At 48.1% G+C, this 24,650-nt stretch overlaps 10 protein-coding genes and 1 non-coding gene across 11 annotated transcripts; 6 read left to right on the top strand and 5 right to left on the bottom strand.

The window, feature by feature from the left end:
• Positions 1-169: 169 nt before the first annotated feature.
• Positions 170-1,583, bottom strand: POJ06DRAFT_259022 (uncharacterized protein). The gene is made up of 2 exons (XM_056188328.1): positions 551-1,583; positions 170-501 (listed from the first exon to the last, which is right to left on the bottom strand). Exons 1-2 carry the CDS (start codon positions 1,515-1,517, stop codon positions 302-304), a joined length of 1,167 nt encoding a protein of 388 aa, XP_056041734.1. The 5' UTR covers positions 1,518-1,583; the 3' UTR covers positions 170-301.
• Positions 1,584-2,318: 735 nt separating this feature from the next.
• POJ06DRAFT_240005 (L-lysine 6-monooxygenase (NADPH-requiring)-domain-containing protein) lies at positions 2,319-3,854 on the top strand (the record flags this gene model as incomplete). Its single annotated transcript, XM_056186068.1, has 2 exons — positions 2,319-3,728; positions 3,783-3,854. The coding sequence occupies 2 exons, from the start codon at positions 2,319-2,321 to the stop codon at positions 3,852-3,854; spliced, it is 1,482 nt and encodes a 493-aa protein (XP_056041733.1).
• Positions 3,855-5,185: 1,331 nt separating this feature from the next.
• On the top strand, positions 5,186-7,417 carry POJ06DRAFT_259016 (major facilitator superfamily domain-containing protein). The gene is made up of 3 exons (XM_056188327.1): positions 5,186-5,845; positions 5,894-6,936; positions 6,985-7,417. The coding sequence occupies exons 1-3, from the start codon at positions 5,469-5,471 to the stop codon at positions 7,230-7,232; spliced, it is 1,668 nt and encodes a 555-aa protein (XP_056041732.1). The 5' UTR covers positions 5,186-5,468; the 3' UTR covers positions 7,233-7,417.
• Positions 7,418-8,106, bottom strand: POJ06DRAFT_259015 (Glyoxalase/Bleomycin resistance protein/Dihydroxybiphenyl dioxygenase). The gene is made up of 2 exons (XM_056188326.1): positions 7,762-8,106; positions 7,418-7,704 (listed from the first exon to the last, which is right to left on the bottom strand). Exons 1-2 carry the CDS (start codon positions 7,892-7,894, stop codon positions 7,430-7,432), a joined length of 408 nt encoding a protein of 135 aa, XP_056041731.1. The 5' UTR covers positions 7,895-8,106; the 3' UTR covers positions 7,418-7,429.
• An 826-nt stretch (positions 8,107-8,932) lies between these two features.
• On the top strand, positions 8,933-9,451 carry POJ06DRAFT_240002 (uncharacterized protein; the record flags this gene model as incomplete). Its single annotated transcript, XM_056186067.1, has 1 exon — positions 8,933-9,451. One exon carries the CDS (start codon positions 8,933-8,935, stop codon positions 9,449-9,451), a length of 519 nt encoding a protein of 172 aa, XP_056041730.1.
• A 246-nt stretch (positions 9,452-9,697) lies between these two features.
• Positions 9,698-11,555, bottom strand: POJ06DRAFT_259011 (phosphatidylinositol-glycan biosynthesis class S protein). Its single transcript, XM_056188325.1, has 2 exons — positions 11,349-11,555; positions 9,698-11,295 (listed from the first exon to the last, which is right to left on the bottom strand). The coding sequence occupies exons 1-2, from the start codon at positions 11,409-11,411 to the stop codon at positions 9,784-9,786; spliced, it is 1,575 nt and encodes a 524-aa protein (XP_056041729.1). The 5' UTR covers positions 11,412-11,555; the 3' UTR covers positions 9,698-9,783.
• Positions 11,556-14,372: 2,817 nt separating this feature from the next.
• On the bottom strand, positions 14,373-17,226 carry POJ06DRAFT_226343 (fungal-specific transcription factor domain-containing protein). Its single transcript, XM_056185729.1, has 2 exons — positions 16,906-17,226; positions 14,373-16,850 (listed from the first exon to the last, which is right to left on the bottom strand). The coding sequence occupies exons 1-2, from the start codon at positions 17,138-17,140 to the stop codon at positions 14,560-14,562; spliced, it is 2,526 nt and encodes an 841-aa protein (XP_056041728.1). The 5' UTR covers positions 17,141-17,226; the 3' UTR covers positions 14,373-14,559.
• An 84-nt stretch (positions 17,227-17,310) lies between these two features.
• Positions 17,311-18,565, bottom strand: POJ06DRAFT_148268 (Arv1-like family-domain-containing protein). The gene is made up of 2 exons (XM_056184631.1): positions 18,369-18,565; positions 17,311-18,320 (listed from the first exon to the last, which is right to left on the bottom strand). The coding sequence occupies exon 2, from the start codon at positions 18,313-18,315 to the stop codon at positions 17,506-17,508; it is 810 nt and encodes a 269-aa protein (XP_056041727.1). The 5' UTR covers positions 18,316-18,320; positions 18,369-18,565; the 3' UTR covers positions 17,311-17,505.
• A 357-nt stretch (positions 18,566-18,922) lies between these two features.
• Positions 18,923-21,882, top strand: POJ06DRAFT_282946 (adaptin N terminal region-domain-containing protein; the record flags this gene model as incomplete). Its single annotated transcript, XM_056190074.1, has 2 exons — positions 18,923-19,221; positions 19,296-21,882. 2 exons carry the CDS (start codon positions 18,923-18,925, stop codon positions 21,880-21,882), a joined length of 2,886 nt encoding a protein of 961 aa, XP_056041726.1.
• A 440-nt stretch (positions 21,883-22,322) lies between these two features.
• On the top strand, positions 22,323-24,315 carry POJ06DRAFT_259001 (carbon-nitrogen hydrolase). The gene is made up of 10 exons (XM_056188324.1): positions 22,323-22,665; positions 22,720-22,906; positions 22,963-23,041; positions 23,102-23,128; positions 23,181-23,236; positions 23,291-23,313; positions 23,373-23,509; positions 23,568-23,640; positions 23,697-23,796; positions 23,864-24,315. Exons 1-10 carry the CDS (start codon positions 22,480-22,482, stop codon positions 23,926-23,928), a joined length of 933 nt encoding a protein of 310 aa, XP_056041725.1. The 5' UTR covers positions 22,323-22,479; the 3' UTR covers positions 23,929-24,315.
• On the top strand, positions 24,226-24,299 carry POJ06DRAFT_t66. The gene has a single exon. It is a non-coding gene; the product is annotated as a tRNA-Ala (tRNA).
• Positions 24,316-24,650: the final 335 nt, after the last annotated feature.

Raw genomic sequence — 24,650 nt, 5'->3', positions numbered from 1 at the left:
CGTTGTTTCTTGCATATAATAATTTCTTCGACGCGCTGCAATTTAAATCCCACATCCGGCCTATGTTGCTGTGACGTCATCAACGCGTCTTGGCCACATCCGTCTACACCCAGCTTCCTAACATTGTCGAGGAATATTACACTTGCAACACTAGCAATCCAGAGGTAAAGGGGCTCTCTACAAGGCAATAATACTATTTTGCGCGATAGTGCTCTATCCCTGGAGAGAAGAAAACACTCGGCTCGATATACTCTATCGAAATAATAAAATATCATTTAGAACAACTTCCGATTCAGACTATTCAATAACCTATAGGTAACCTTTCGTTATATACAACGCTATCCTCTTCAAACGAGTCCATGCCAACCTCAGGCTCTCCACCCAAGCTGACAAGAAACAACTCCGTACCGCACGCGACCGCAACTGACTGGCCATCTTCACTGACAGCGGCGACACTAATATCTGTCGTCGTAAACTTAACCGGAACATGAGTTCCAAATTCTACACTCTCATTAGCGTCCGCTGTTTCTAAGCGTCAATAAGCACATACCACTATTACTTCCAATGTCGAACACGCCAACACCACCTTCCTCGCCAACACTAATCTTGGCAATAACCTTACCAGCGGTAGTAACAACTTTCCCGACAGCCTTGTCGCTCGTTTTCCCGCGAAACAAACCATGATCACTAGGATACGTATACCCTGAACCGCCTCTTAATCCACTTTCTGTCCCATCCTGTATATTCGTCACGCCTTTGTAAGCTCGCCATCCTAAGTCGGTGACTGCTACAACCGCTGCTCCATTCCAACTCGACACCGCAAAGCTGCTGATCGCAGTCGTAAATCTGGGATAAATACTCAGTAACCAGCGTCCGGTTAGACAATCAATAACACGGATGCGTGACGTTCCTTCCAGTACACTAACTTTTGCCCGACTCTTCGACGTTTCAGGCAAGAACACAATATCTGACGCCGTATTCGATAATCTGTGCGCTCTTGGTCCAGCATTATTTTCTCCAGTCGCAACACCAGTCGATGAAATAATGAGAGTATTGTCGTCGCTGGCCGTCGCAGTCAGCACCGAATTGCCCGACAACGCAGCGTCAAGGCACAAAACGGGCGCCGCGTGCCCGGACGTCCCAGCCAATACCGCAATTTGCTCATTAACTACGCCGGAGTCCTCAAACCTGACAACGTGCGTTCTGACGGAGTAATCGGCGTGTACTGATACAACAAACAATGTAGACGGCGACCCACTGACGACTTTCACCAGTTTCGTCGGTGACCCGACATAAATCTCGCAAAGAACCTGTAGCCTGTAAGTCCGGTATATGATTGGACGAAGGAGCGTGATTCCCTGTGCATGTCCCCTGGCCAGGATCGCTGGCGCTCGATCTGGGCTTAGAGATTTCGAAAACCCGAGCACACTGGTGCGTGTCCCGACATTATGAATCGATACGCCTGGCATCGATGGTGACGCACGCGTTGGCACGCAGCCCGAAAGCTCAATTGTCATTTCGGAAGCTCAGGTCTGATATATGAATTCCAATGTCCTACTCATCGCTACGACTACGCTTGGCAGTAAACACTCATGACATAGACGGAAGTCGGAAGTTTCAGGGGCATGTTCCGGGTAAAACCAACATTACCCTACTCTGCTGATTTGACTGCGTCCGATATTCCCCGCTAACGCAGCCAACTGTATCGCATAACGCAATGAGCCCCGTCGTGGTAGAAACATGACCGAGGCAGCACATTTGGATAGAACCGAGTAGGGTTTTGCCTGCTATTCCAGTTCTCGTCTGCCTTTTGTGCGTTGCGTGGACGCCGTCTATTACCGAGTGCAGGTCACACCATCCGCATACAAAGGAATGTCACGTCGCGCATTTCTCGTGAAGTTAAAGCTCAGTGGCATGATAAATATATGCTAGGTTCGACTAGGACGCTCTTGCGCGATATATCCGAGCGGTTTCTGGCATTAACTTTCATGGTTGGAATCCAAACCATAAACTATGCGATTTAAGAGGTCGCGTGCCCACATTGCGCGCACATTACTTTAAACGCGTGCGCGAGTCATTAAGCTTTCTCTTACAGAGACGCCCAATCTCCTGGCGCAAGGATTGCGGATCAGATAAGATGGGGCAAGCGGGACACGGGATTCTGACGTGAGAACGTGACTTCGACGTCATCGCGACTCCAACGCACCGATATTTCGGAGTCGCACAAATGACAGCCCAGTCGGCCACGTTGGCCGTCTATCGTCCTGGAGTTTTTTCGTTCGTCTTAAATCTGGATGTCTTGGAGACATTATACAAATATGAAACAAGAGATCGCGTTAAAAAACGCCATTGCGGCTTCTGATCTCCACGACTCCTCTTCGCCGGCATCATCCTCCTCGGTCTCAGACTCATGTTCTTCAGCATCGTCCCCAACGGATCTGACATCTCCCGAGCCAGAACTAGCAGGCGCCACGCCGTACGACCTCATCGTGGTCGGCTTCGGGCCGGCATCCCTCTCTATCGCCATCGCCATACTGGACACACTTGCTCCCGAATTCCGCCGCTCACAGCGGATCCTCTTCCTCGAGAAAAAGTCCGAATTCAGTTGGCATGGCGGCATGCTCCTCCCGCACGCTCGCATGCAAATCTCGTTTATCAAAGACTTCGCCACAATGCGCGATCCGACCTCCAAATTCACTTTTATGAATTATTTACACACAAAGGGCCGCCTGCTGGATTTCGTAAATTTAGGGACTTTCTACCCTTTGCGCGAGGAATACGAAGATTACATGCGTTGGTGCGCGGAAATGGTCCAGCAGGACGCAGAATGCGTTGCCTACGGCGAAACAGTGGTTGGACTTTCTGTTCTGGAGCAAGAATATTTCACGACAGAGAAGATCCCGCATTTAGCAGTGACGAGCGTACGCACGCACGATCCGGCCCGAAGGACAATCCGCCTTGCGCGCAACGTGGTGCTCTGTCCAGGTGCTCGTCCACAGTTCCCGTCGTGCTTCCCCCCGGAATTGACAAGTCGGATATCTCATTCCGCAGAATTCATGCACAAGTCATCAGAACTAATTGCTCTCGCTTCGCAGTCGTCTGGGGCAGGATTTGCAGTCGCGGTAATCGGAGCCGGGCAATCCGCTGCAGAAATAGTGCATTATCTGCACGCCAATCTGCCGCTAGCCTCACACATCGACATGATTTTCCAGGCAGGGGCACTACGACCGTCCGACGACTCGCCTTTTGTGAACGAGATTTTCAATCCAGAAGCGGTTGACGGGATATACTCACTTTCCGACGATCGAAGGAGAGCAATGTTTGACGAGTACAAATCGACGAATTATAGCGTCGTGAGGAGCGATTTGCTTGAAACTCTTTACGCCACAGTTTATGAGCAGAAGTTACCTGGTCGGACTGCACGTCTCGGAATGAAAAATTTACAAATATTGGAGGAAGTCAATGTTATTGACAAGCAAGGGTCGGAGAAAGTCATTCTAAAGCTCCGTGATCGGTATAATTCAGGACAGATTGAGACCGCCGAGTACGATTTTGTGATCGCGGCGACGGGCTATGACAAGTCCGCTATCTTCACTGAACTGTTGAGTGGATTGAACCGGTACGTGCCGGCGAGCGAGGTCACTGTGGATAGAGGATACAGAGTCAAACTAGAAGAGAATGTCGAGGCGAGGTTGTGGGTGCAAGGCTGCAATGAGGCGACGCATGGTGTACGTACATGATCCTCTTGATGGAACACATAGACACTGCTGACTTGCTAACAGCTGAGCGACACACTACTATCTATCATGGCCGTACGAGGAAAGGAGATCGTCGATCAGATATTCGACAAGTAGCCACAGGTGTTTGCTAGTTGTATGATGACGTAGATATTATATCAATTTTTGCTTTCAGCCAGTTCATACAATCTGCATTTTATTAATCCATTTAATGTTTCAGGCAGCGAGCCATTCAAGCCGCGCCTCGTCAGCCTCCCACTCATACCCTAACCCGCAACAGATGGACGCGAGCATCATCGCCCGTACTTAATAAAGGTATCCCCGACTACTACTTTATGATTGGACGCACCAGGTTGTCACCACCGTGACCCTCTAGGCGACTACGAAGGGAGAGCGCGCTATAGAGTTTGGATTCTCAACCGGCAAGCCAAGCAGCGGAAAGCGTGAGTCGCCGGGGCGGTCGTGGCAATTTCCGCACAGGCCAAACTTTCGGGCAAGTTGACGGCTACGGAGCTATTCCTGCCCCAGAACCACACCCTAGTAGTGACTCTGACAGATAGAGTACAATGCATTGATTGGATTTTATTGCTACCTTAGTCGGTAAAGAGATCTTAAAACATTCTTGACAGTGCGTTCAAAATGTGGGCAACAAAGCATGGACTCATTGCTATGCCGTCAATCGAACCAGCGTTCCCAAATTCTTCATCATTCACTAAGAACTGGAGCTCTATTCTTAGCATTCTGCAGGGCATATTTCGAAATAAATCCAACTGCCCCACACTCGTGTGCCTTGTAATGGTTCACTGAATGAATATTTGCGCACACGAGGGTCTGCTCGGAGCAGACCCTCCGACTGTCCCCCCGGAGACAGACAGTGCCAGTGACATGTGAAATATGAGCTGGCCCAGACGACTATACGTTTTGATTTGTCCGATCGGACACAAGCAACGTGCAGCGGATGGCAGTGGCCGAGTCGAGCAGAGCAGCTGACTTGTTAGGCGGGCAAGCTAAACGGATTAGTCTACACACCCGACGCTTCGGATTGGGGGTTAGTGACGCGCGCTAAAATGAGCCTGGACAGGACTAGCTAACCGCCGCTGGCCCCACACCATCGTGAGGTTCCGTTCACCTGCCCACAGCCACTGCAGTCGTGTCGGTCTGCACCCACCGTATCGGCGCTTATGCTCCCAGTCATGCACGCATATGTATAAGCCGTGCGTAGTGCTATTATTACCCACAGTGCTAATAAAATCGTGATACAGCGTAGTGAGAGCTTCGTGTCGGCTGATTATTGCTGAGTTTGGCAATATGTCCGTCCGCGGCTAAGCTCTGGCGCGCGTAGATCGGTGTAGTGAATTTGTCAGCGTAGGAGCACTCGTTCCGGCCAAGCGTACAAGGCGGCAATCGCTGACGCTCACAAGGGTCCTGTACTCATTTCCCCAGCATATCTCGGCATCCCGATACGGCAGCCATTTAGCCAGACACCGCGTGGCAGCGGCGGTACCTCGCTACTATTATTATTATTATTATTATTCCGATTTGATGGTTAACAGTCGATTGGTTCGAGTCCTCGACGACGTCACTGTCCAGCGCCAACCCCGGACACGTCAACACCTCCCACTCTGGTTTTCCTGTATATAATCCCAACTCAAGCACGCCGCTGCTGCCTCTATAATACTATTGTGTTCCAGTCTTACTATTTGCTGACGAGGTCCCATCTGGGGAGCTGTAATGTATCAAGCAGCAATGGCAGCGTCGTCATCCTTCATTTCCAGCGCCGCCATCGACATGGAATCGGTCAGCGTCACCTCATCCGCGCCCAATGCTTCCTACGCATCCGTCCGTCGTCCGTCGGACGCCATGACACGATCTTCCAAGACTGTCCTCATCCAATACTCTATAGATGGCATAGGGCGAGATCCGACAAAACGTGATTTGCGCTCCACCGACGCAATTGAGCTTTCCGACCTCGTCGTGAACTCCGACCGCGCGAGCGACGTCGCAGCCGAGGCGGAGGAAGCCAGCATTGGATCTGGCCGCAGCTCGCCCGAGTCGAACAGCCGTGCTGATGGTGAGCCAGAAGTTCAGAGGGTTTATACGTTTGCTGAGTACGTTCCTGTCATTGAGTCATCTATGGCGGTCACTGACTGATGCAGAATTCCAATGAACAAGTGGCGGCTAGTGGCATGTTGCTGGACCGTTCTCGCTCTAGGCATGAACGATGGTGCGCCTGGTGCCCTGTTGCCGTACATGGAGGAGTATTACAAGGTCAATTATGCCGAAGTCTCGACAATCTGGATGGCAAATACCGTGGGGTTCATTGTAACTGCTGTCATCAGCCACTACGTCTACGTCCGAATCGGTCGCGTGGGCATGTTGACCGTCGGTCCGGCTCTTCTAGTTGTCATGTACGCCTTAATTGTTTCTGCGCCGCCGTTCCCGGTAGTCATTGTGGGATTTTTCTGCGGCGGACTCGGCATGGCTTGTGTCGTGGCTAACGTCAACGTGTTCTTGACGTACCTTGCCCACACCGAGGCCTGCTTTGGCCTCGTGCATGGCAGTTATGGCTTTGGTGCCACGATCTCGCCGTTGATTGCGACTGCAATGGTATCCAGAGGTATAAAGTGGTCATATTTTTACTTTATCTTGCTATTGTTCAACGCAGTCGGCACTCTGCTCTCTGCATGGGCATTCAAGGGTTGCGACTACGACCTCGGAACGCTGCATATGTTGAAGAAATATCAGAAACTGCGCAGCGCCGCTATAACGAGAGATGCCATAGTCCCCGTCACCTCTGTTGCTTCCAACATGCCGCCCATGACGGTGGGCCTCGAGAACCCAGTTTCGCTTGAGAAGGAAAAGTCGGTCTACCGTCAAGCCTTGCGTGACCGGGTCACATGGCTCGCTGCCGCTCTCATTCTCTTCTACCAGGGCGCAGAAGTCTCCATCGGTGGTTGGATTGTGTCATTCATGATCGACAGTCGTCACGGAGACCCCACAGCCGTAGGCTACGTCGCCTCCGGATTCTGGGCCGGCATCACGATCGGCCGCTTCGTTCTTAACCAGTTCCTCACGAAACTCCTGTCGCCGCGCTTAGTCATTTACATCCTCCTAGGCGTTGCTGCCTCTTTCGAACTAATAACCTGGCTCGTACCGAACATTGTCGGCGGCGCAGTGGCAGTCTCCATCGTCGGATTGGGTGTGTGAGGTTAAATTACTCTCGGTTGTTCAAGCTAACTGGAAGTAGTCGTCGGGCCAATGTACCCGTCCGCAATTACGGCCATAAGCCAGCTTCTCCCCCGCCGCTCCCAAAATTTCTCGCTCACAATCGTGACGGCTTTCGGCTCGTGCGGAGGCGCGTTGTGGCCGTTTATCACGGGTTTGTTAGCCCAAACAAAGGGCACGTATGTTGTGCATCCAGTCGCGATAGGATTGTTTACTGGAATGTCGGTTTGTTGGTCGTTCATTCCTTTTTCGCGTCGCAAGAGGGACTAAATTGGGGCTGGACTTTGTGCGTAATTACATTTCATGGGTTTAAAAAGCATTTGCAAGGTGTATATTGGAATCGTGTTACATGGGTCATGGTCTAATATTGGATGACTTAGTGTGGTTGTCCTGCTTTCCATTTGTTAATTTACTACTTAATCGCAATATTGGGCAATCAGCAGTTTCCGTCAAGCTTCACAGAAACCTCATAGTCTACACAAAGCCTCAACATTATTCCCGTCCGGATCACACACAAAAGCGCAATAATAATTAGGCGAATAAGACTCTCGCAATCCAGGCTTGCCGTTGTCTTTGCCCCCATTTTGGACGCCGGCGCTGTACACCTTGGCGACGGCATCAGACGATGGGCAATTGAACGCTAAATGTACCGCGCCGGCAGTTTTCTCGGGCGCAGAGGCAATAGCGAAGCCAGTAAGCTTCGCGCCGGAGGATGGGCCGTAGCAGACGTATGTATCATCCACTGCAAGTTTGACAAATCAGCCCCATCGCCATTAGACAACAGAGTGAGTGAACATACTAAATGATGCAACAACTTTGTAGTTCAGGACGCCGAGAATTGCGTCGTAAAACGTGCGAGATTTAGAGATGTCGCTGACATAGAGCGTCATGTGGTCCAATAGCAAATCCGAAGATGAGGGTCCAGTCGTCATTTAGGCGGTGGTGGTTGCTGGCTGGGGTACGGAGGGGTGAGGGATGATACTCATACTATATATGTTGTGTCGATCACAAAAAAATGACGGAGCCGGAACTAAGTGTGATAAGGACAAACCCATTGGATTACTCAATCATCAGCCCCGCTAAAACTCGTACGCGGTGTCTAACCGATATGCGCGTGAGTTTACGCGTCTGGGCCCGAGTCATGTGAGTTCGCGTCGGCAGCCAATCACAGCGACCAGCCTAAATCGCGAGTTTCATCCTTGGCGAATCCCATCGTGGTAGTCTCGCGCTGCTCCCATACCTGGTCAGTAATTGCGCACGGAGGAACAACATACCTCTTACGGCAATTCCATTGCCTGTATGGTCTGTGGTTCATCCGCCGAACAAAGCAATGCCATCTAAAAGGTGCGACTCCTTTGTTGTTATACGTTGATGATCCCTTGCGTTCTAATGACTAATGTGCAAGTTCAGACTGTCCATAGCTGAGTCTAACAATGAAGACAACATGTTCAGCGATAACCTTGTCCATCTTATTTGTTTCTAATTGTGGCCGATCGGCAGGGTATGTGGGTATACCTAAAGTGCCGCGAAGACGTCATCAGTACCTCTTGCATCTATAACAGATGTAGGCGAAGAACTACCGACTTTTGGCAGAAAAGTCCATCTAGTCCACGGAATTACTAATGATTGATCACGCTCTTACATATTTGGCTGATTCTTTGGAACGTTTACGATAGAGCATGTTGTGTCCTTGATTCCCTGTTGTTAGGTACAATTTCGGTTCTTGTTTGCAGACAAGTTCTAGTCTTTCTTCCCTGCTATACCAACGGTTTCTGGTTCACATAAATTTCGTGCACCCTCTATTGGCGGCTCTCTGCTCTCTTTATTTTGTTTTATCCACATTGGTGTTGGGTGATCATCGGAAGTAAACACCCAGCTCATTTCACAATGCCGACAACACCTCACACCACACCACCTTGTTCCCGCTCATCGTCCTGCTCGATCCTCTTCTCATTCCAGGATCACTCGCCATGTCACACCTCGTCTCGACAACCTCATCCCCAATGTCGAGCGGCACGCCTTCACCGTGCGTCAGCCCAACTGGCTCGTTTGTGCAAACTCCCGACACACCGATCTCAGCTCTTGGATCGTCCGCAGCGTTACTCCCGCGGAAGACGGTTACCGTGTTCGTGCCCGCGGAGACTAGATTACCGGTCGATTTACTCGGAGACACGGTATCCACATTCTCCCTCCCGACCTACAAGTTGCACGGATACACCACTTTCAAACCTAAATTCGCCCCAACCAACCTCTGCATCGTCCTCTCTTCGTCTTCCCCGGACAATGATGATAATGGAGACGCGGTAACCGGCCGCCTCGTGTTTGTCCCCGAGGACAAGATTTCCTTGTACGACACCTACGAAGACGAGGGCCGCACCAAAGCTCGCGTTTCGTGCTCCGTTTCCAGCGGGGACACGGCGCGCGTCGAGACGGTTGATGTGTACCTCTGGAACGGAAATTCGCTCGTGGGCGAGTGGGAGTACTTGTGATTTCCCGCCAATCTCTTGACGCTATCTGTCATGTCGAGCTCTCTTTGTGTTTTGGTAGATAATGTGGAATAGTAGCTGTTGTACTGGTGATCTGAAGTTTTCTACTGTTTAATAGCGCTGATACTGGCTGAATGACTTATATTATGGCGAATTCATGCTCTAATGGGATTTCTGTCAACCTGAAAGTTGTATGGCATTGGTTTGGGTGCTGACTTTGTCATCTCATTTTGCACTGCAACCTTTTTTGCCGCAATTCAACTTTGAGTTCATTGTAGCATTAATATACGTTACATTTTTAGTATCCCTATAATACACTTCTAAAATATGCTTTCTTACTGTTCCTTCTCCTTCTTCTTCTTCCGCGACTCAATAATCACCCTTCGCAATCCGGCAACCAACGGCACAAATACCGGTCCCAACAGTGGCAAATAAACAGCAATTTTATGCTCAAAGGGCACAAACATATTCAGCATCATATTCTTGTCGAAGACAGCCAGTCTCGCAAACCGCGCTGCGGTGGCCGCGTGCCGTAACGCCAGGTTGTCAGCCACGCCGTCAATATCAGCATGTAAGTATGTCACGGCTAAGTGCCATTCTTTGATCGCGCCGTCGACGAGGTCGCGAACAGTCAAGGGGACTGCCATCTCAGGGAGCGAGCTCACGAGTCGCGAGAGCGCTGACAATGTCTCGACTACGCCCCGCAAATTCATAATCGTCGCGATGCGCGCAAACTCGTGGCGGTGGGGAAGGAGTTTTCGGGATTTCGACGACCCGTCAGCCAGACTAAACGAAACCGGAGACAACAACTTGTCGATTTGTCTCGCGAACATCCGCATTGCGGCATGTAGATCCGGGTGGTCACCCGCCATTACGACACCACCCCAATTCGCGACCGTGAAACTGAGACTTGATTTTGTGTTTGCACTGTGAGGCGGCAGGAAGTACACGAATTGCAACACCTTTGGTGCGGAAGACTTTGAATTCGTAGTGAGCAGGGTGATGGATTGCAAGTCCCAGGTATCGAGGAGGGAAGACAGTTTGTCCGGTGAAACGATCTCTTCGAGACGGGCCCATTCTTGTGTGCTGTCCGTCATGTACTGAAATCCGATGTCGGTGTCAAAAGTTATCGATGAGAGGTACCGGCTTAATTCGCCTGACTGCAAGGTATTCCAGAGCTCCTCGACATGACCACGCCACTCACTCTGAAATTCGGGACTAAGAACTTCGACTTCACCATGGCTTACTGACGTATCAAGCGAGATAAGGAGTGTGAATGAGAGATGGACCGCATCCGCATACGGAGCGCCTCTGTACATCGTCGAAGCGATACCAGTATCTGGTAATGCCGCGTGGTCGATAGATCCCAGATGGTGGTTGTTGAAAAACAAGATGTCCCCTACAAACGCATCATAGAGGCCCTTTGCAATCACGGCCTTGCTTCCGACTTGTGACGGAATGTATACCCTTATTTCATCCGACTCCGATATTTTCGCCTTCTGCAGCGGCGTCCGATCTGATATGATGCAATCCAACGAATACTTTGGGATCGCACAACCCGTCCTGCATTCTCGGCCGTCTGACAACTGTAAACTAAACACTGACCGATTCTCTTCTGTCCCCACTAACAGCTCAACTTGCTCACTGATCTCATCCGTGGTTGTATCGGATAAACAGCTTTCTTTAACAACGACAGCAACGCGTATTCCAGGACCATCGTCGCTACGTATTCCAAATCCACCTTTCAACTCATCGTCGAGACTCTGGAACACAGATAACGGTAACGGTGTGCGATGGATGGTGGTAGTCTGGAACCAGAGCGGTAGCCCAAGGAATAAAAACACAGCCTATCTTCATTGAATATTAAGTCTCCAAATCTGGTGATGGCGGAAACACTTACCCAGAAAGAAAGCACGACTTTGCGTCGCAGGACAATCGCTTCGGCCGATTCGGGCGGTAGCATGGCGGCTCCGGAATGTCCACTGCTGGTACGTTTGGCTACCGGCTGGGGAATTGGTTAAATATTTAAATTACTACATCAATCACTTTTGTTGTTTGCGCTAGGTAACTCTTGAAAAGATAACGAGGAAAGCTATCCCAGCCCGGGGGAACTAACTGGTGTTTATATTCCCCCGCGAGTTTCTTTGCATTCGCATGCTGTATAGAGGACTAACTTGGGGCCAATCGCACTCAGGATCAATTACAAGGGTTTTGTGCGAGTTAACGTACTCGAAATCACGAAGACAACCCTTGCCTGTTGTCCACTTTATGCACCCCACAGTATGAACCAGCCCGCACTCACATGTAGAATCAAAGAATGATCCTACGATACTAACTGACTATTGACCACTCAATTGGGCTTCGAACCGCAATCTATCCAGCACTCAATAAAGGACACACACCCTAACCCAGTACATGAGCAGTTGCTACTAGTCAGATTCATAGCTTCCCTCCGCTCACAACCAAGCCCGCACCAAACTCTGGATTCATAGGACTTCCGTTCCCTATACCACTGAATATGGACTTGCCGGCGGAGGCAGATAAACGTTAGTTGTCTCTCAATCACCTTACGTTAGCAGAAGCTACTCTCAGTGCTACCTCAGGCGGTTTACTTGTATAGTGCGATGATAGGATTCCTTACTGCTCTCAATGGCTGGAATCCGTTCTTAATGCATTTTTGACATGTTCCGACGCTGTTCAGCCGTGCGGCGCTCTGACCTGCGCTCTCGCCTGCAGATGTCCAAGACATATTGGATGCGGGCCGAAATTAAACATGGCTACACTAACCGGTTCTATTTCTGATTCTCGCAAATATTGATCGAACTGTCAAGATTCTGGAGTTTTATACCATTCTGTATCGTTTCTGCCATTCTGATGTTCACTGTCCCTCGCTAAGAACATGGATGCGACCGACAACCGGAGTGTACTGGATCTGCAGCTGACAATCTTCAGCTTGTCGCCGTGCAACATATAAGTGGCCAGATCCAGGAGACTCGGACTAAGAAGAAAGTTGACTTTAAGTTTTTTCCAGTTGAGAATAGAAAGCAACTCCGTACTGTCACCGGCTGATGGAGCATTCAGACCTCTTGGAAATTGTTAGGCGGCCGCTTTCTCCGGATGCCAGGCTAGAAGTGCCTGCGAGTCGGGAAGAGTACGAACGAGTAAATATAATCCTTGAAAGAGATGAAACCAAGTATGTGTTTCACAGATTTGTGACAAAGCGCTGCTGGCAATGGTGCACAGGTATCCTCAACTGTGGTAAAGGTATGGTGTTACATGGTTCGGGAGGGTCCGCCGTGTTATTCTTGAAACGTATCGTCAAAACCGGATGAGGAGTTTACGCCCGAGACGCTACCGGAACCTTCACAGTCTTTTGTAAGTGATTGAACGTATACGGTCTTGTACTATACCAAGTGTAACTAACATGCTTGCATAGACGATTGTGGAAAATTGTGAATACGTTGGCCATGACATCTCGCCGAACCTGCGCGACGTTGTGCTCGGAGACTGTATTCCCGGCCACTTCCTCAGCGGGCAAGAAGTTCAGGCTTCTAGTGTGAACTTTTTTACCGAGAATGGTTTGAGAATGAGTTTGGGGCATCAAGGGTGCGCACAGCCGTCCAACAGGTACGAGATCATTGACAACATATTCTTTGAACTCTGTCTGTTTTGCCCACCTATTGCTTCGGTCTGTATTTTTTCCGTGTTGTTTGTCCTTCTCTTATCGCGTGTTAATATTATGATATCAAGTGGATATTCGAGAGCTGTCGTCTGTCATTTGATGGGTCTGTGTTCGTCCTTCTGACTTATTTCTCAGCTGGATTAAGAAGCCGTGATTGATATCTTGCGTTTAATGTCTCGAAGACATTGCCATGGATTCGTGCAATAGTAATTGACTCCCATTTCTAATAGTATATATCTTTGGTACCAATTTCTCCTATATGTCCTAGGTAGATAGAGGTTTGAATTTCAATTTAGTGGTCAATATAGCCAGTAGTATCGTAGGATCATCCTCTTTCCATGATCCCAGGCTCCAAACGAAAAGCGACTGAGCAAAAGCCCCTTCAAGATCACGTGAGTCATATTCGTGGATACTGTGGATACTGTGGATACGGATACACATAAAGCAAATATATCTACCTCAGGGCTGTAAGCGGATTGGCGGATTGGCGGATTTGGCGAATAGGATATCCGGCGAGGATACGTATCCGCCATATTTTTCGATTGGCGGATGCAGATACGGATACAAATCCGCCATACCCCAGATCAGCGGATATATGGCGGATAATCAAGAGATTACCTAGTTAGTAAGGATTGAGGCAAAACGGCACAGAGCGTTCAAAATCTACTCCTGCTGCGCACTCATTTAACATAAATCAGCCCAACCTGAGTATTAGTCATACAAATTGCAAGCCGAAAAGCATGCAAGTGGTTTTATAGCACAAAGTAATTGGGACGTTTGTAGCAAGTGACCACACGATCCATTTATGACCTGTTGGTACGGAAGAAAGTTAGCTGCAAGACATCAGGTGGAGAGAAATAATGGGAATTGAAGATGGAGGCAGTAAGAAATTTGGTGTCTCTTTAATGTATATGCACTTAGTGTCTGTGTATGGATGAGAATTGATTCTCTGCCGTTTAAGCGAACTCGGGCCGGGGTTTGTTAATGTACATAACATAGTACAAACCTGTTATTGTTAATGTTTCACCTTCGTATGCCAGTTGCGACTTCAGATCTTTGCGGGTTTTTCAAGCTTTACAAGTGGCGTCTCGAACAATTAGTATGATAGTATCTCCAAAGTCATAAAACTCATAGGCATCAAAACATGACATCTTAGAGCTCTTACACATCTACTCACTCGAGCTGTGATTGCTGCATGTGAGCCAATTAACACTCGCAGATGCACACAAAACCCATTGGCTTACAGTTTCAATAAGTGCCGAATGTGCTTGCCCTCTTGTTCCTCTCAAGTTGGCGATACTACAGTAATTCCTGACACATAAAAAGCCGAGCCGCGCCGACTGAACGTGAATTATCACCAAATACTACAGCACATGCAAAATTACAATCCCAAAACTCCCAACATTTTTCCAATCCAAAATACCAATAATCATTCATCATAATACACTCGTCCTCCTCGTACACTATTCTCCTCCCGTCCTAAACTTCGTTGAATACACCCTCTCAGTACGTCAGAAAATTCCTTCATCAGCTGCCACTTCGACGATTTCAACGCGTCGGTCACCATTCGGAGCAATCCGACGGTATGATTCTTGCCTTCCATAGCCTCCAACTCGCGACCGGTTTTGGCCCGTTGCAACCGTTCCAGGAACACCCGACCATCTTCCGCAGGCGCAATTTTAACCCATTCCTCGTCGTCTTCGAAGTCATCGTCTACAGACCGGCCCGTTGATCCGACCATGCTATCTCGTTCGTTCAAAGCGCTGCTTTCCGGTCCTTCAAGACAGAAACCATACGCCCAAACAACCTGCGCGCAATGATTCAAAATTATCGCACGATGCACAAAAGTATCTTCACCAGCGGAATATCCTTCTGCCCGATAATACGATCCAAGATCGCCAATCACGAAGGCCTCGTAAATACTCTGCACGGCATGCAGAGTCGCTTCACGCGCTCGTTCCGAAATCGCCCAATCTGACATCCGCCGCTTTGAAGCTAAGTAGTCTTGATGACGCGTAGGCCGTCCCAAGACACGGTGTACGCCACAAAATATCTGAAGGTCGTAGATGGAGACACGCATTGCCACATGAGCCATGTGCCACATCGGCGGAACGACACGCTGCAAATGTGTGCTGTCCCCAGGTGAGGCGGACATGACATTGATTCGTGGGAACCTACGATCATAATCTGCTTTCCAAAAATCTAGTGCAGGTGCCAACGTTGTCCGCCACGTATCCCGGAATGCACCCCAGCCTAACGACGATATTTGCAGATCCAGCTGCTCCATTTGATAAGACAGTGACATCAGCCCGCATAGTAAAACCACCGATCCAAATCGTCCAGTTGCAACTGATTGCTGATTCAATAGCTTCTTCAATGCCTTGAGAAATGGCATGGTAGGTGTCCGTAAAGCATGATTTCTATTTCCCGGAATGGCATCCCAAGCATCCTCATCACATGGCAATGACAATCGAATCTCATGCGTCGACATGACGAGAGAATGCGCAAACAAAGCCGCGTGGCATACATCCAAAATAAACGCCATAAATGCCGCCCGTTTAGCCATCTCAGCTTCAATCCATCGCTTCCAGATCTCAGAACTGCCATCCACTGGAGCTGTCGAATTCGCGGAGGATGAAGGAACTAAAGTCGATCCTCGCCGTATCAGTTGCAATGTGGTGCCGTGATGTATATGCGCGCGTTCGTGAAACTTCCGGGTAGACATTGTTTTCTCGTATACTTCCAAGATAAGTAAACTTTGGATAATCCATACCTTGGCCGGCGGATGAAATCCTGGACTTCCAAATATCACCCATCGCAGTTGTTCAGCAATTTTTAGCGCCAAATCGTGTGCGCCACCGAAGTATGCTCCAATGAGAATGATGCTGTACAAAAGTGGACCAGGCGTGCTGTCAGCTTCGAACGATGGCTTGTGGAGAATGGGGAACTGGAAGTGAAATTTATCCCAATAGAGCACGATGTACCGATGTATACAATCCAACTCAAAATCTGCATGTGATTCAAGATTTGGTATCAGACCAAGTATATCGAGGCGCTTTGCCTCAGACATCATTCGCGATGGAGGCGGCGTGGGAGGCGTAAGCAGGTTCGGTAGATCCATCGGGGACTCGAAACCAGAGTAAAGGTTAGAAGGAAGAAACAAGTCCCGTGCACCAGAAAGCATCCCATCTGAGAATAGCCAATTGATGAGATCTGCAGTGTTAGTGCTATTCCCATTAGCAGGCGATGTAACGTTAGCTAGAGGTATTGGATTCTGTTGTGTCCGAGGGCTAATACCAAGAGGAGAGGTATGGCTTGGTGGAGGCATATATCCGCTTTGTTGCGGTACTTGCTGAGGCTGCATGTTGTAGTGTGACATCGTTGTGGGCGCCTGAGTAGGTTGCTGCTGCATAGTCATGTACATCGAATCCGGGACAGCCATTGCAGGCTGAACCGACTGCGTAATGCTTGCCAAACTGCCTGATATATGAGACGAACTGGAGGAAGCAGTAGAGTTCCGGCGATTCATTATATTCCCAATGCCTTCGTGAAGAATGTCATTGCCATTCGTTGTATCCTCCTCTTTCAAAACAATGTCACCGTTAGTCGTCGCTTCGCCCCGCCGACGATGTCGTTCTAGATGACGGATGCGCAAGTCCTCGCGTACAAATGATTTAGTGCAATCCGGCCAGGTACATGTGAAAATTTCCTTGGGTTCGTCTGAATATATCGATTAGAACGCGTAATCTTATTCTCAAAGCAGGGGAAAGCATACGGTTCAATTGATGACGAGCCAAATGCTCAGATCGCGTGAATCTCTTTCCGCATCCTTGAGCATCGCATTCAAATACCTTCTCGAGGCCTTTTCTCGAGCGTCGCCTTTTGCGCGACTGCGACTGTGAGTGGCCGGAATCTGAGTACTGCTGCTCGTCCGTGAGGTGGCTTAACGTCGTTTGCGAACTGCCGTACTGAGTCAATCCGGACACGGAGGACAATGGGCTATGGTCCATATCAAGGCCGGGATACTATAGTAATCCGGGGAAGCGTGAAGTCGATGAGAAATGATCGAAAGCGGAGAAGCGGCGCCCAAATGTGGAGAGAACGGTGGGGCAAAAGCCCGTACAGCAGCACCAATTTATGCTTTGCAGTATTGTATTCAGTATCATTTTATTTCATTGGAGTGGAACGCTACATAAAACTCTATTGGCGCCCCAAGATACGGCCCGTCCCGCCCGATGACGAAGCGATATAGAGCTGCGCAGGGCTGCATTCCATTTAACTTAGTACTGTCTCGTCGTATTTCACACAACACAAAATATGACTCCGGTCTCTTGTGTTATATACGCTTTAAATAGGTATCATATAGTACAAACAGTTATCTATAATACAATGCTTCCGTCCATAACTTCCCTAATATAGCACGTACGGCATGCCATTCATCCCGGATAACTCCTACGCCTTCATGACCGACCCACAACCACACAAGCAACCTCACAACAGCTCTTCTTGCGATTACTGCTATAAAGGTTAATACGCATGCATTGGTCCTCCCGCACATGAGCACAATGTTGAGCGCCTCCATGGTACTGACATTCACGGCCCATCCCACCGCTTTCGCTGCTGCCGGTATATCATAACTCCATATTATCATCAGCATTGGGAATAACTTGGTAGCTGAAGAGATTAATAATGCAATGGTAACTGTGTTGGGTTCATAAGGTCGTGCCTGTGTGGAGTCTTGGTTAACCACAAATCTCGAGAATAACCGCAAGACCAGATGAGTAACAATTGTCTCGGTCAAGCAGTATACCAAAAAGAACAAATATTGTCCCAGTACTGGGAACTGTAATATCCGCTTATCTACTTCCGTCGCACCACTACCGCCGCGAAGGGCCTCCTTTTCCACCCGCGCCCATGTCAAGTACACATCGAATAGCGTAATCAAGACAAATATACGTCGCACATTGGAATGAAGATGTGGTGATATTGAGAGTCTATTAAATGCGAGATGCCGATATACTTGTGGTTTAATGAGAACGAGATCAATAAATATAATTACGCTGTCGTGCTCGATATATTTATCCGCGAACTTATTGCAATTAGGGCAAGCTGTCAGCCGAATATTGTTCGAGGAATACTCAGTGTAGAGAGAAGTCACTGGATGGGCACATTCTATGCACATCATCTTGTCTAATAGCGACGTTAGACTAGTCTTCATAGGCAGCCCGGACGACATACGTGAAGTGTTGAAGACTCGTAAGTGGGTCGAACTTCGCGACGTCGTAGAAGAGACTAAAGAGCTCACTCAAGTGTCTTCGCCTCTATCGCATGTATTTAAGTAATGATATGATAGTAGACATAAGTTGTGTCTGATTATTGTCCGATATAATCGTTGATAGGCTTCACTCATACAGAAAGCCTCGCTGGGTTTAGGGTGAGAATTCATGGAATGCCGTGTGTCTGTTACGTTATCATGCTACGGGTAGATTGGCAAAATTACAGCAAGCTCCTAAAGCATAGATGATTTCATGAGAAAAAATGTTATTATGTTAATGAAATATTGTTTCTAGATATTAAGTCTACATTAATTACAGTATGATGGCTCGTTCGACCCGCATTCAAGTCTAGGCCAGCACTGTGCTGAAATATACGTAGAGCTGCAATCTTTGGACCGGCTGTACGAAGCAACACCACACTTTCAGATTTGGTCGCGTCGCGGCTTCATTCCTCTTCCTGCTTAATCAATCCAATTAAAGTCCCCCCGAACCACCTCAGCTATAGTGGTATTCAATATGGCAGAGGTGTCATCATACACGCTTGTTCACGAGCCTTCGTCAGCAGACCAGCCGACGCTCCAGGACCTACGATTCCAGCTAGAGCGCGGTAATGACCCCATTAAGGTCGAGGCGATGAAACGCATTCTCGTCATCATGCTCAACGGCGATCCAATGCCTCAATTGCTCATGCACGTTATCCGATTTGTCATGCCGTCAAAATCGAAATCTCTTAAAAAGTTATTACACTTTTACTGGGAAATCTGTCCAAAGCTTAACCCTGATGGAAAGTTGAAGCAAGAGATGATTCTGGTCTGGTAAGTACAGCATTGCGATTGCTCTCAGGGCAGGAAAGGTGCAGTTGTCAGAGTCTCACATTCGTGTTACACAGTAACGCCATCCGAAACGACTTACAGCATCCAAATGAATATATCCGTGGAGCCACACTGAGGTTCCTCGGAAAACTGAAGGAGTCTGAGCTTCTCGATCCTCTGATTCCGTCAGTTCGATCATGTCTCGAACATCGACATGCTTATGTCCGCAAGAACGCCGTTTTCGCGATCTACTCTATCTATTCACTAGATGAGCACCTAGTACCTGATGCGGCTGATCTTATTATGGGCTTCCTCGAGAACGAATCAGACACCACTTGTCGCCGGAACGCATTTGTCGTCCTTTCGAATATTTATCCTACTGGAGCCATTGAGTACGTTCTCAAAAACTATGACAGCATTCCCACCATGGATGAGCTATTGCAGCTTGCGTTCATTGAGTTTATTCGAAAGGACGCGCTGAACAATACGACACAAAAGGGTCGCTATCTCCGTCTTGTATTCGACTTGCTTGAGGCACCGTCTAACACCGTCGTCTACGAGGCTGCAACTGCGTTAACTGCTCTCACCAGCAATCCTGTTGCCATCAAGGCCGCTGCGGGAAAGTTTATTGAACTGAGCGTTAAAGAGTCCGACAATAATGTTAAACTTATCGTTCTCGACCGTGTAGATCAGCTCCGAAAGCGCAATGAGGGGGTGCTCGATGACCTAACCATGGAGATTCTCCGTGTTTTATCAAGTCCTGATATCGATATCCGTCGCAAAGCTCTCGAAATTGCCCTCGAAATGATTTCAAGCAAGAATGTCCAAGAAGTTATTTTGTTACTAAAGAAGGAACTGTCCAAGACAATCGATCAGGATTACGAGAAGAACAATGAGTATCGTCAGCTGCTTATTCACGCTATTCATCAATGTGCGATTAAGTTTGCCGAAGTCGCTGCTTCGGTCGTGGAATTGCTCATGGACTTTATTTCCGAATTCAATAACTCGTCTGCGGTCGACGTTATTGCGTTTGTCAAGGAAGTTCTCGAGAAATTCCCTGAACTACGGGCGCCAATTGTTGGCCGCCTTATGTCGACGCTCGGTGATGTTCGAAGTGGAAAGGTGTACAGAGGAGCTCTTTGGATTGTTGGAGAATACTGCATTTCCGAGTCAGATATTAGAGACTCCTGGAAGCGGATTCGGTCTAGCATAGGAGAGATTCCCATTCTGGCTTCGGAACAGCGACTTCTGGACGTGTCTCAGGAGGATAGTAACGGCGAGCCGGCAGAAGCGAAAGTCAATGGCAGCAAGCCAACATCGAAGGCATCACGGAAAGTTCTGCCTGACGGGACATATGCTACTGAGTCAGCTTTGACGTCAGAATCGGCAGTTAATGCGAAGTTGGAGGCGGTGAAGGCTGCGTCGAAGCCACCGTTGAGGCAATTGATCTTGGACGGCGACTACTACCTTGCTTCAACCCTTGCTTCGACCCTGACCAAACTCGTGCTGAGATACTCGAAGATGTCAGATGATGCTAATCAGAAGAACTTGTTGCGTGCAGAGGCTATGCTAATCATGATTTCGGTCCTGCGGGTTGGCCAGTCAAAGTTTGTGAAGACGCCAATCGACGAGGACTCCGTCGACAGAGTTATGGCCTGCATCAAGTCACTCTCTGATATGGACAAGGTTGACCTTGTCGAGGACGTTTTCTTGGAGGATACGCATGCGGCCTTCCATGCTATGGTCGTTGCTGAAGAATCGAAACGCGCCGCCAAAGACCGTATTGAGAGAGAAAAGAACGCTATCCAGGTCGATGATGTCCTAGGAATCCGACAGCTAGCCAAGAAATCTGCTGTCGAGGGTCAGGATGAGTTTGAACTTGATCTATCAAAGGCAACGGGCACGGAGACGGTTTCTGAGGACATTAGTTCTAAGTTGAATAAAGTGGTTCAACTGACGGGTTTCTCTGACACAGTGTACGCTGAGGCCTACGTTAAAGTCCACCAATTCGATATCGTCCTCGATGTCTTGCTCGTCAACCAGACTACCGACACTTTACAGAATCTGGCAGTCGAGTTTGCCACTCTCGGAGACTTGAAAGTTGTTGAGAAGCCTACCACGCAGAATCTCGGGCCGCATGCATTCCACTCAGTTCAAGCGACCATTAAGGTCTCGTCGACCGACACTGGCGTTATTTTCGGAAATATTGTGTACGATGGTTCGTCGTCGACTGAGACCAACATTGTCATCTTGAACGATGTGCACGTCGACATAATGGACTACATCCACCCGGGCAATGTCACTGAGACTCAGTTTCGATCGATGTGGACCGAGTTCGAATGGGAGAACAAGGTTAATATCAACACTAGCACTAATGCCAACAGCAACAAAGACCTCAGTCTCAAAGAATATCTCGATAACTTGGTCAAATACACCAACATGTCAGTCCTTACTCCCGAGGCCAGCTTGAAGGGCGAATGCCAGTTCCTTAGCGCCAACATGTACGCCAAGAGCGTTTTCGGCGAAGACGCGTTGGCGAACTTGAGTATTGAGAAGGAAGCTTCAGGCAATATCGTGGGACATATTAGAATTAGAAGTAAAGGCCAGGGGCTTGCGTTGTCGTTGGGCGACCGCATCGCCGCGTCACAAAGGGCGGCTAAGTGAACGTAACGATTTGATTATTTATGTGCTAGAGTATATTTTGATTTTGAAAGTTTAAGTATGCGTGTCATTGTGTATTTACCAGAATCGTATCAGTATCATAATATATGAGGGAAAAGGTGATGATGTAAGGTGGATCCTGATACTTGATCTCGAAGTAAAAGCAACTGGCTCCGCTATGGCATAAATATAGCTCTTGCATCCACGACCATTATCTAGTAGTCGGAATGTGTGTGCGCAAATCTACAACCGGAATTGTAGGGATTTTACATTATTCCAACCATGAACTCTACCTGCGTAAGAACTGCGCCGCATCCGTGATGATTCATGCAATATACCTATAAAACTACGGCTGTTATTCTTAATTGCGCCAATCTCTTTCTGAGGAGTAAGAAGTATCAATGCAAGTTTAGAGTTTTAGAGTTGTCCTTTGTGCAATGTATAGTTAGTCCGGATCCTGAAAACTGTAAGCTCTTGGAGAGCCCGCTTGTTCACAAAACGAAGTATTAATTACCACAGAAGATTGGCTCCACCAGTAAACTCCGTTAAGATGGAACTATTTTAGTCACCATTGCTACAGCATAAACTCTACAATTTTGGATGTTCCGCAGTACCAGACTCAGTCTAACTCGACAAATCATCTCCCAATATAGAATTCCTCATTACATCGGGCGGGAAATAATGACGCTTGCAGCGGCCGGCCAATTCTGCTCGACTGGATCCATGGCCGAGAATCTCGCCAGCGTGAAGAGCTTAATTCAGCAATCTGTCGAAGCAGGTGCGAAGGTATGCATGTCACTTGGTCTGGAATGGGATTGTACTGATGTGACGGGTGAACAGGTGTTGTTCCTTCCCGAGGCATCTGACTATATCGCACGATCACCAGCCGAAACAGTCGCATTAGCGAGGCCAATTGAACAATCAGAGTTTGTAATTGGTATTCAAGAAGAATTAAGAAATTTGGAGACATCGTTGGAAGTCAGTGTTGGAATTCACGAGTCGGTCGAAAACGAAGATCGTTGCAAAAGTACGAGAAATCTGCGACTGAGCGAATAAAGGAAAGAATTGACGACGACGGAATAGATGTGCTCTTATGGATTAATTCTAGAGGAGAGATCACGCAGCGGTATCAGAAACTGCATCTCTTTGACGTGAATCTGAAGTAAGTGGACTCCACATGATACATTCGATTATCTTGGTTTAGACGCTTACAAACGTACAGGAATGGACCGCTATTAATGGAATCGAGGCAAGCATGATCAAACCGTCGAGCACATTTTCAGTCCGCTAATGTAAACCAGGTCAGTTCAACCAGGTCAAGATGTTCTTCCGCCATTTGATAGCCCGCTTGGCAAGAGTAAGCAATTGTTCTGGTTTTCCAATGTGTATTCTAACGCTTAATCGATCGTAGTTGGTTACGCAATTTGTTACGACGTACGTCTGATACTATCTTTTCACGACCACTAGACGTATCATGCTAACGTATTCTATAGATTAGATTCCCAGAACACGCGCTGCGGTTACGTACGCTCGGTGCAGACATCATAACATATCCATCCGCGTTCACTGTTCGAACAGGTCAAGCTCACTGGGAATTACTTGGCCGGGCTCGCGCCGTTGATACACAAACGTAATATAGCATGAGTTTAGAATTAGTAAGCGGATCGAGTTTGATATGTTCTTTACAGATATGTGATAATGGCCGCACAAGTAGGGGCACACGATCGAGAAGGCATGCGACGAAGCTGGGGACACGCGATGGTGCGTGACCTTAGTTTGGGTAATTAGCAGTACCTGGGTAATAATATTGTATCTAGATTATTGATCCATGGGGAACAATACTTGCTCAGTGCCCCGATACAGACTCTCTGCCACGAATATGCGTTGCGGATATCGATTTAGAAGTAGTCGAGAAAGGTATGTTATCCGACTGAAGTTATACACCGGATATTTGAGATGGGGAGCACTAAGTCTATGAATATAGTACGTGCAGATATGCCATTATGGCAGCAGAGGCGAGGCGTAGACGTCTATGGTTACAATGTGTAGAAAGCAATCTGTATGTAGCAGCTTACCGTCACATTCACCTGTTTCATCACGATAGAGCTGAACGACAGTCGGGGAGCATAATCGAGAACTTAACTTTAGGTTAATCTTAATACTACAAGAACTACACCTCGGCCAATAGCTTCTCCAGATGAATTCCTGAACACATTGTTCATGCTCGTCGGGTTAGGGTACATCGACGGCTGAAATTGTTAAAGTGGCTTGCAGTTATGGCGTAAATATATAAATTTGCGACGAAAGGCCTATTAGGCCGATTTAGGGTTCCTTGTTTAAGGAGACGGGCATCTGGTGTAGTTGGTTATCACATCCGCTTAGCATGCGGGAGGTCCCCGGTTCGATTCCGGTGTTGTCCATATATTTTTTGCCAGTTACTATGAATAGACAGCCCTCTTTTCTGGGTTAGAGGGCACGTATGCATTTCGAGGTTGATGTGTGCAAAATCTTAGATACTCAGTACATTTGTCACTTCATCTCAGTACAGACCAGTAAAGCATTTTGCCAACCTCTTATATGCATACCAAACGAACAGCTTGTCGTTTGATAATTCCTATGTACAAATCAACACAACATGCGATCAAGGGCTGTACATGTATACATGACGTAATAGGACAAGAAGCAAAAGCCGAAGAAACCATAACGCCAGCGAGTATTAATTCCAGCAAGCCAATAAAAAATCCCTAATTATTGCCAGTTACTATGAATAG

The sequence above is a fragment of the Lipomyces tetrasporus genome (genome assembly GCF_029532465.1).
Source record: "Lipomyces tetrasporus strain NRRL Y-64009 chromosome Unknown POJ06scaffold_9, whole genome shotgun sequence".
Taxonomy (NCBI): domain Eukaryota; kingdom Fungi; phylum Ascomycota; class Lipomycetes; order Lipomycetales; family Lipomycetaceae; genus Lipomyces; species Lipomyces tetrasporus.
Note: the sequence above shows the minus strand (reverse complement) of the source record. Positions and strands in the feature narration are given on the sequence as shown.

What these genes read in the sequence shown, in the direction of transcription:
- POJ06DRAFT_259022 (XM_056188328.1), bottom strand. Translation starts at nt 1,517, where the DNA reads ATGACAATTGAGCTTTCGGGCTGCGTGCCAACGCGTGCGTCACCATCG. An exon ending in CGACATTGGAAGTAATAGTG is followed by an intron (nt 502 to 550) that starts GTATGTGCTTAT and finishes ATGAGAGTGTAG; the next exon opens with AATTTGGAACTCATGTTCCG.
- POJ06DRAFT_259016 (XM_056188327.1), top strand. Translation starts at nt 5,469, where the DNA reads ATGTATCAAGCAGCAATGGCAGCGTCGTCATCCTTCATTTCCAGCGCC. An exon ending in AGGGTTTATACGTTTGCTGA is followed by an intron (nt 5,846 to 5,893) that starts GTACGTTCCTGT and finishes TGACTGATGCAG; the next exon opens with AATTCCAATGAACAAGTGGC. An exon ending in AGTCTCCATCGTCGGATTGG is followed by an intron (nt 6,937 to 6,984) that starts GTGTGTGAGGTT and finishes AACTGGAAGTAG; the next exon opens with TCGTCGGGCCAATGTACCCG.
- POJ06DRAFT_259015 (XM_056188326.1), bottom strand. Translation starts at nt 7,894, where the DNA reads ATGACGACTGGACCCTCATCTTCGGATTTGCTATTGGACCACATGACG. An exon ending in CAAAGTTGTTGCATCATTTA is followed by an intron (nt 7,705 to 7,761) that starts GTATGTTCACTC and finishes TCAAACTTGCAG; the next exon opens with TGGATGATACATACGTCTGC.
- POJ06DRAFT_259011 (XM_056188325.1), bottom strand. Translation starts at nt 11,411, where the DNA reads ATGCTACCGCCCGAATCGGCCGAAGCGATTGTCCTGCGACGCAAAGTC. An exon ending in AAGTCGTGCTTTCTTTCTGG is followed by an intron (nt 11,296 to 11,348) that starts GTAAGTGTTTCC and finishes CAATGAAGATAG; the next exon opens with GCTGTGTTTTTATTCCTTGG.
- POJ06DRAFT_226343 (XM_056185729.1), bottom strand. Translation starts at nt 17,140, where the DNA reads ATGGACCATAGCCCATTGTCCTCCGTGTCCGGATTGACTCAGTACGGC. An exon ending in GGCTCGTCATCAATTGAACC is followed by an intron (nt 16,851 to 16,905) that starts GTATGCTTTCCC and finishes CGATATATTCAG; the next exon opens with ACGAACCCAAGGAAATTTTC.
- POJ06DRAFT_148268 (XM_056184631.1), bottom strand. Translation starts at nt 18,315, where the DNA reads ATGATGTGCATAGAATGTGCCCATCCAGTGACTTCTCTCTACACTGAG.
- POJ06DRAFT_259001 (XM_056188324.1), top strand. Translation starts at nt 22,480, where the DNA reads ATGTTCCGCAGTACCAGACTCAGTCTAACTCGACAAATCATCTCCCAA. An exon ending in CTGTCGAAGCAGGTGCGAAG is followed by an intron (nt 22,666 to 22,719) that starts GTATGCATGTCA and finishes ACGGGTGAACAG; the next exon opens with GTGTTGTTCCTTCCCGAGGC. An exon ending in AAACGAAGATCGTTGCAAAA is followed by an intron (nt 22,907 to 22,962) that starts GTACGAGAAATC and finishes ACGACGGAATAG; the next exon opens with ATGTGCTCTTATGGATTAAT.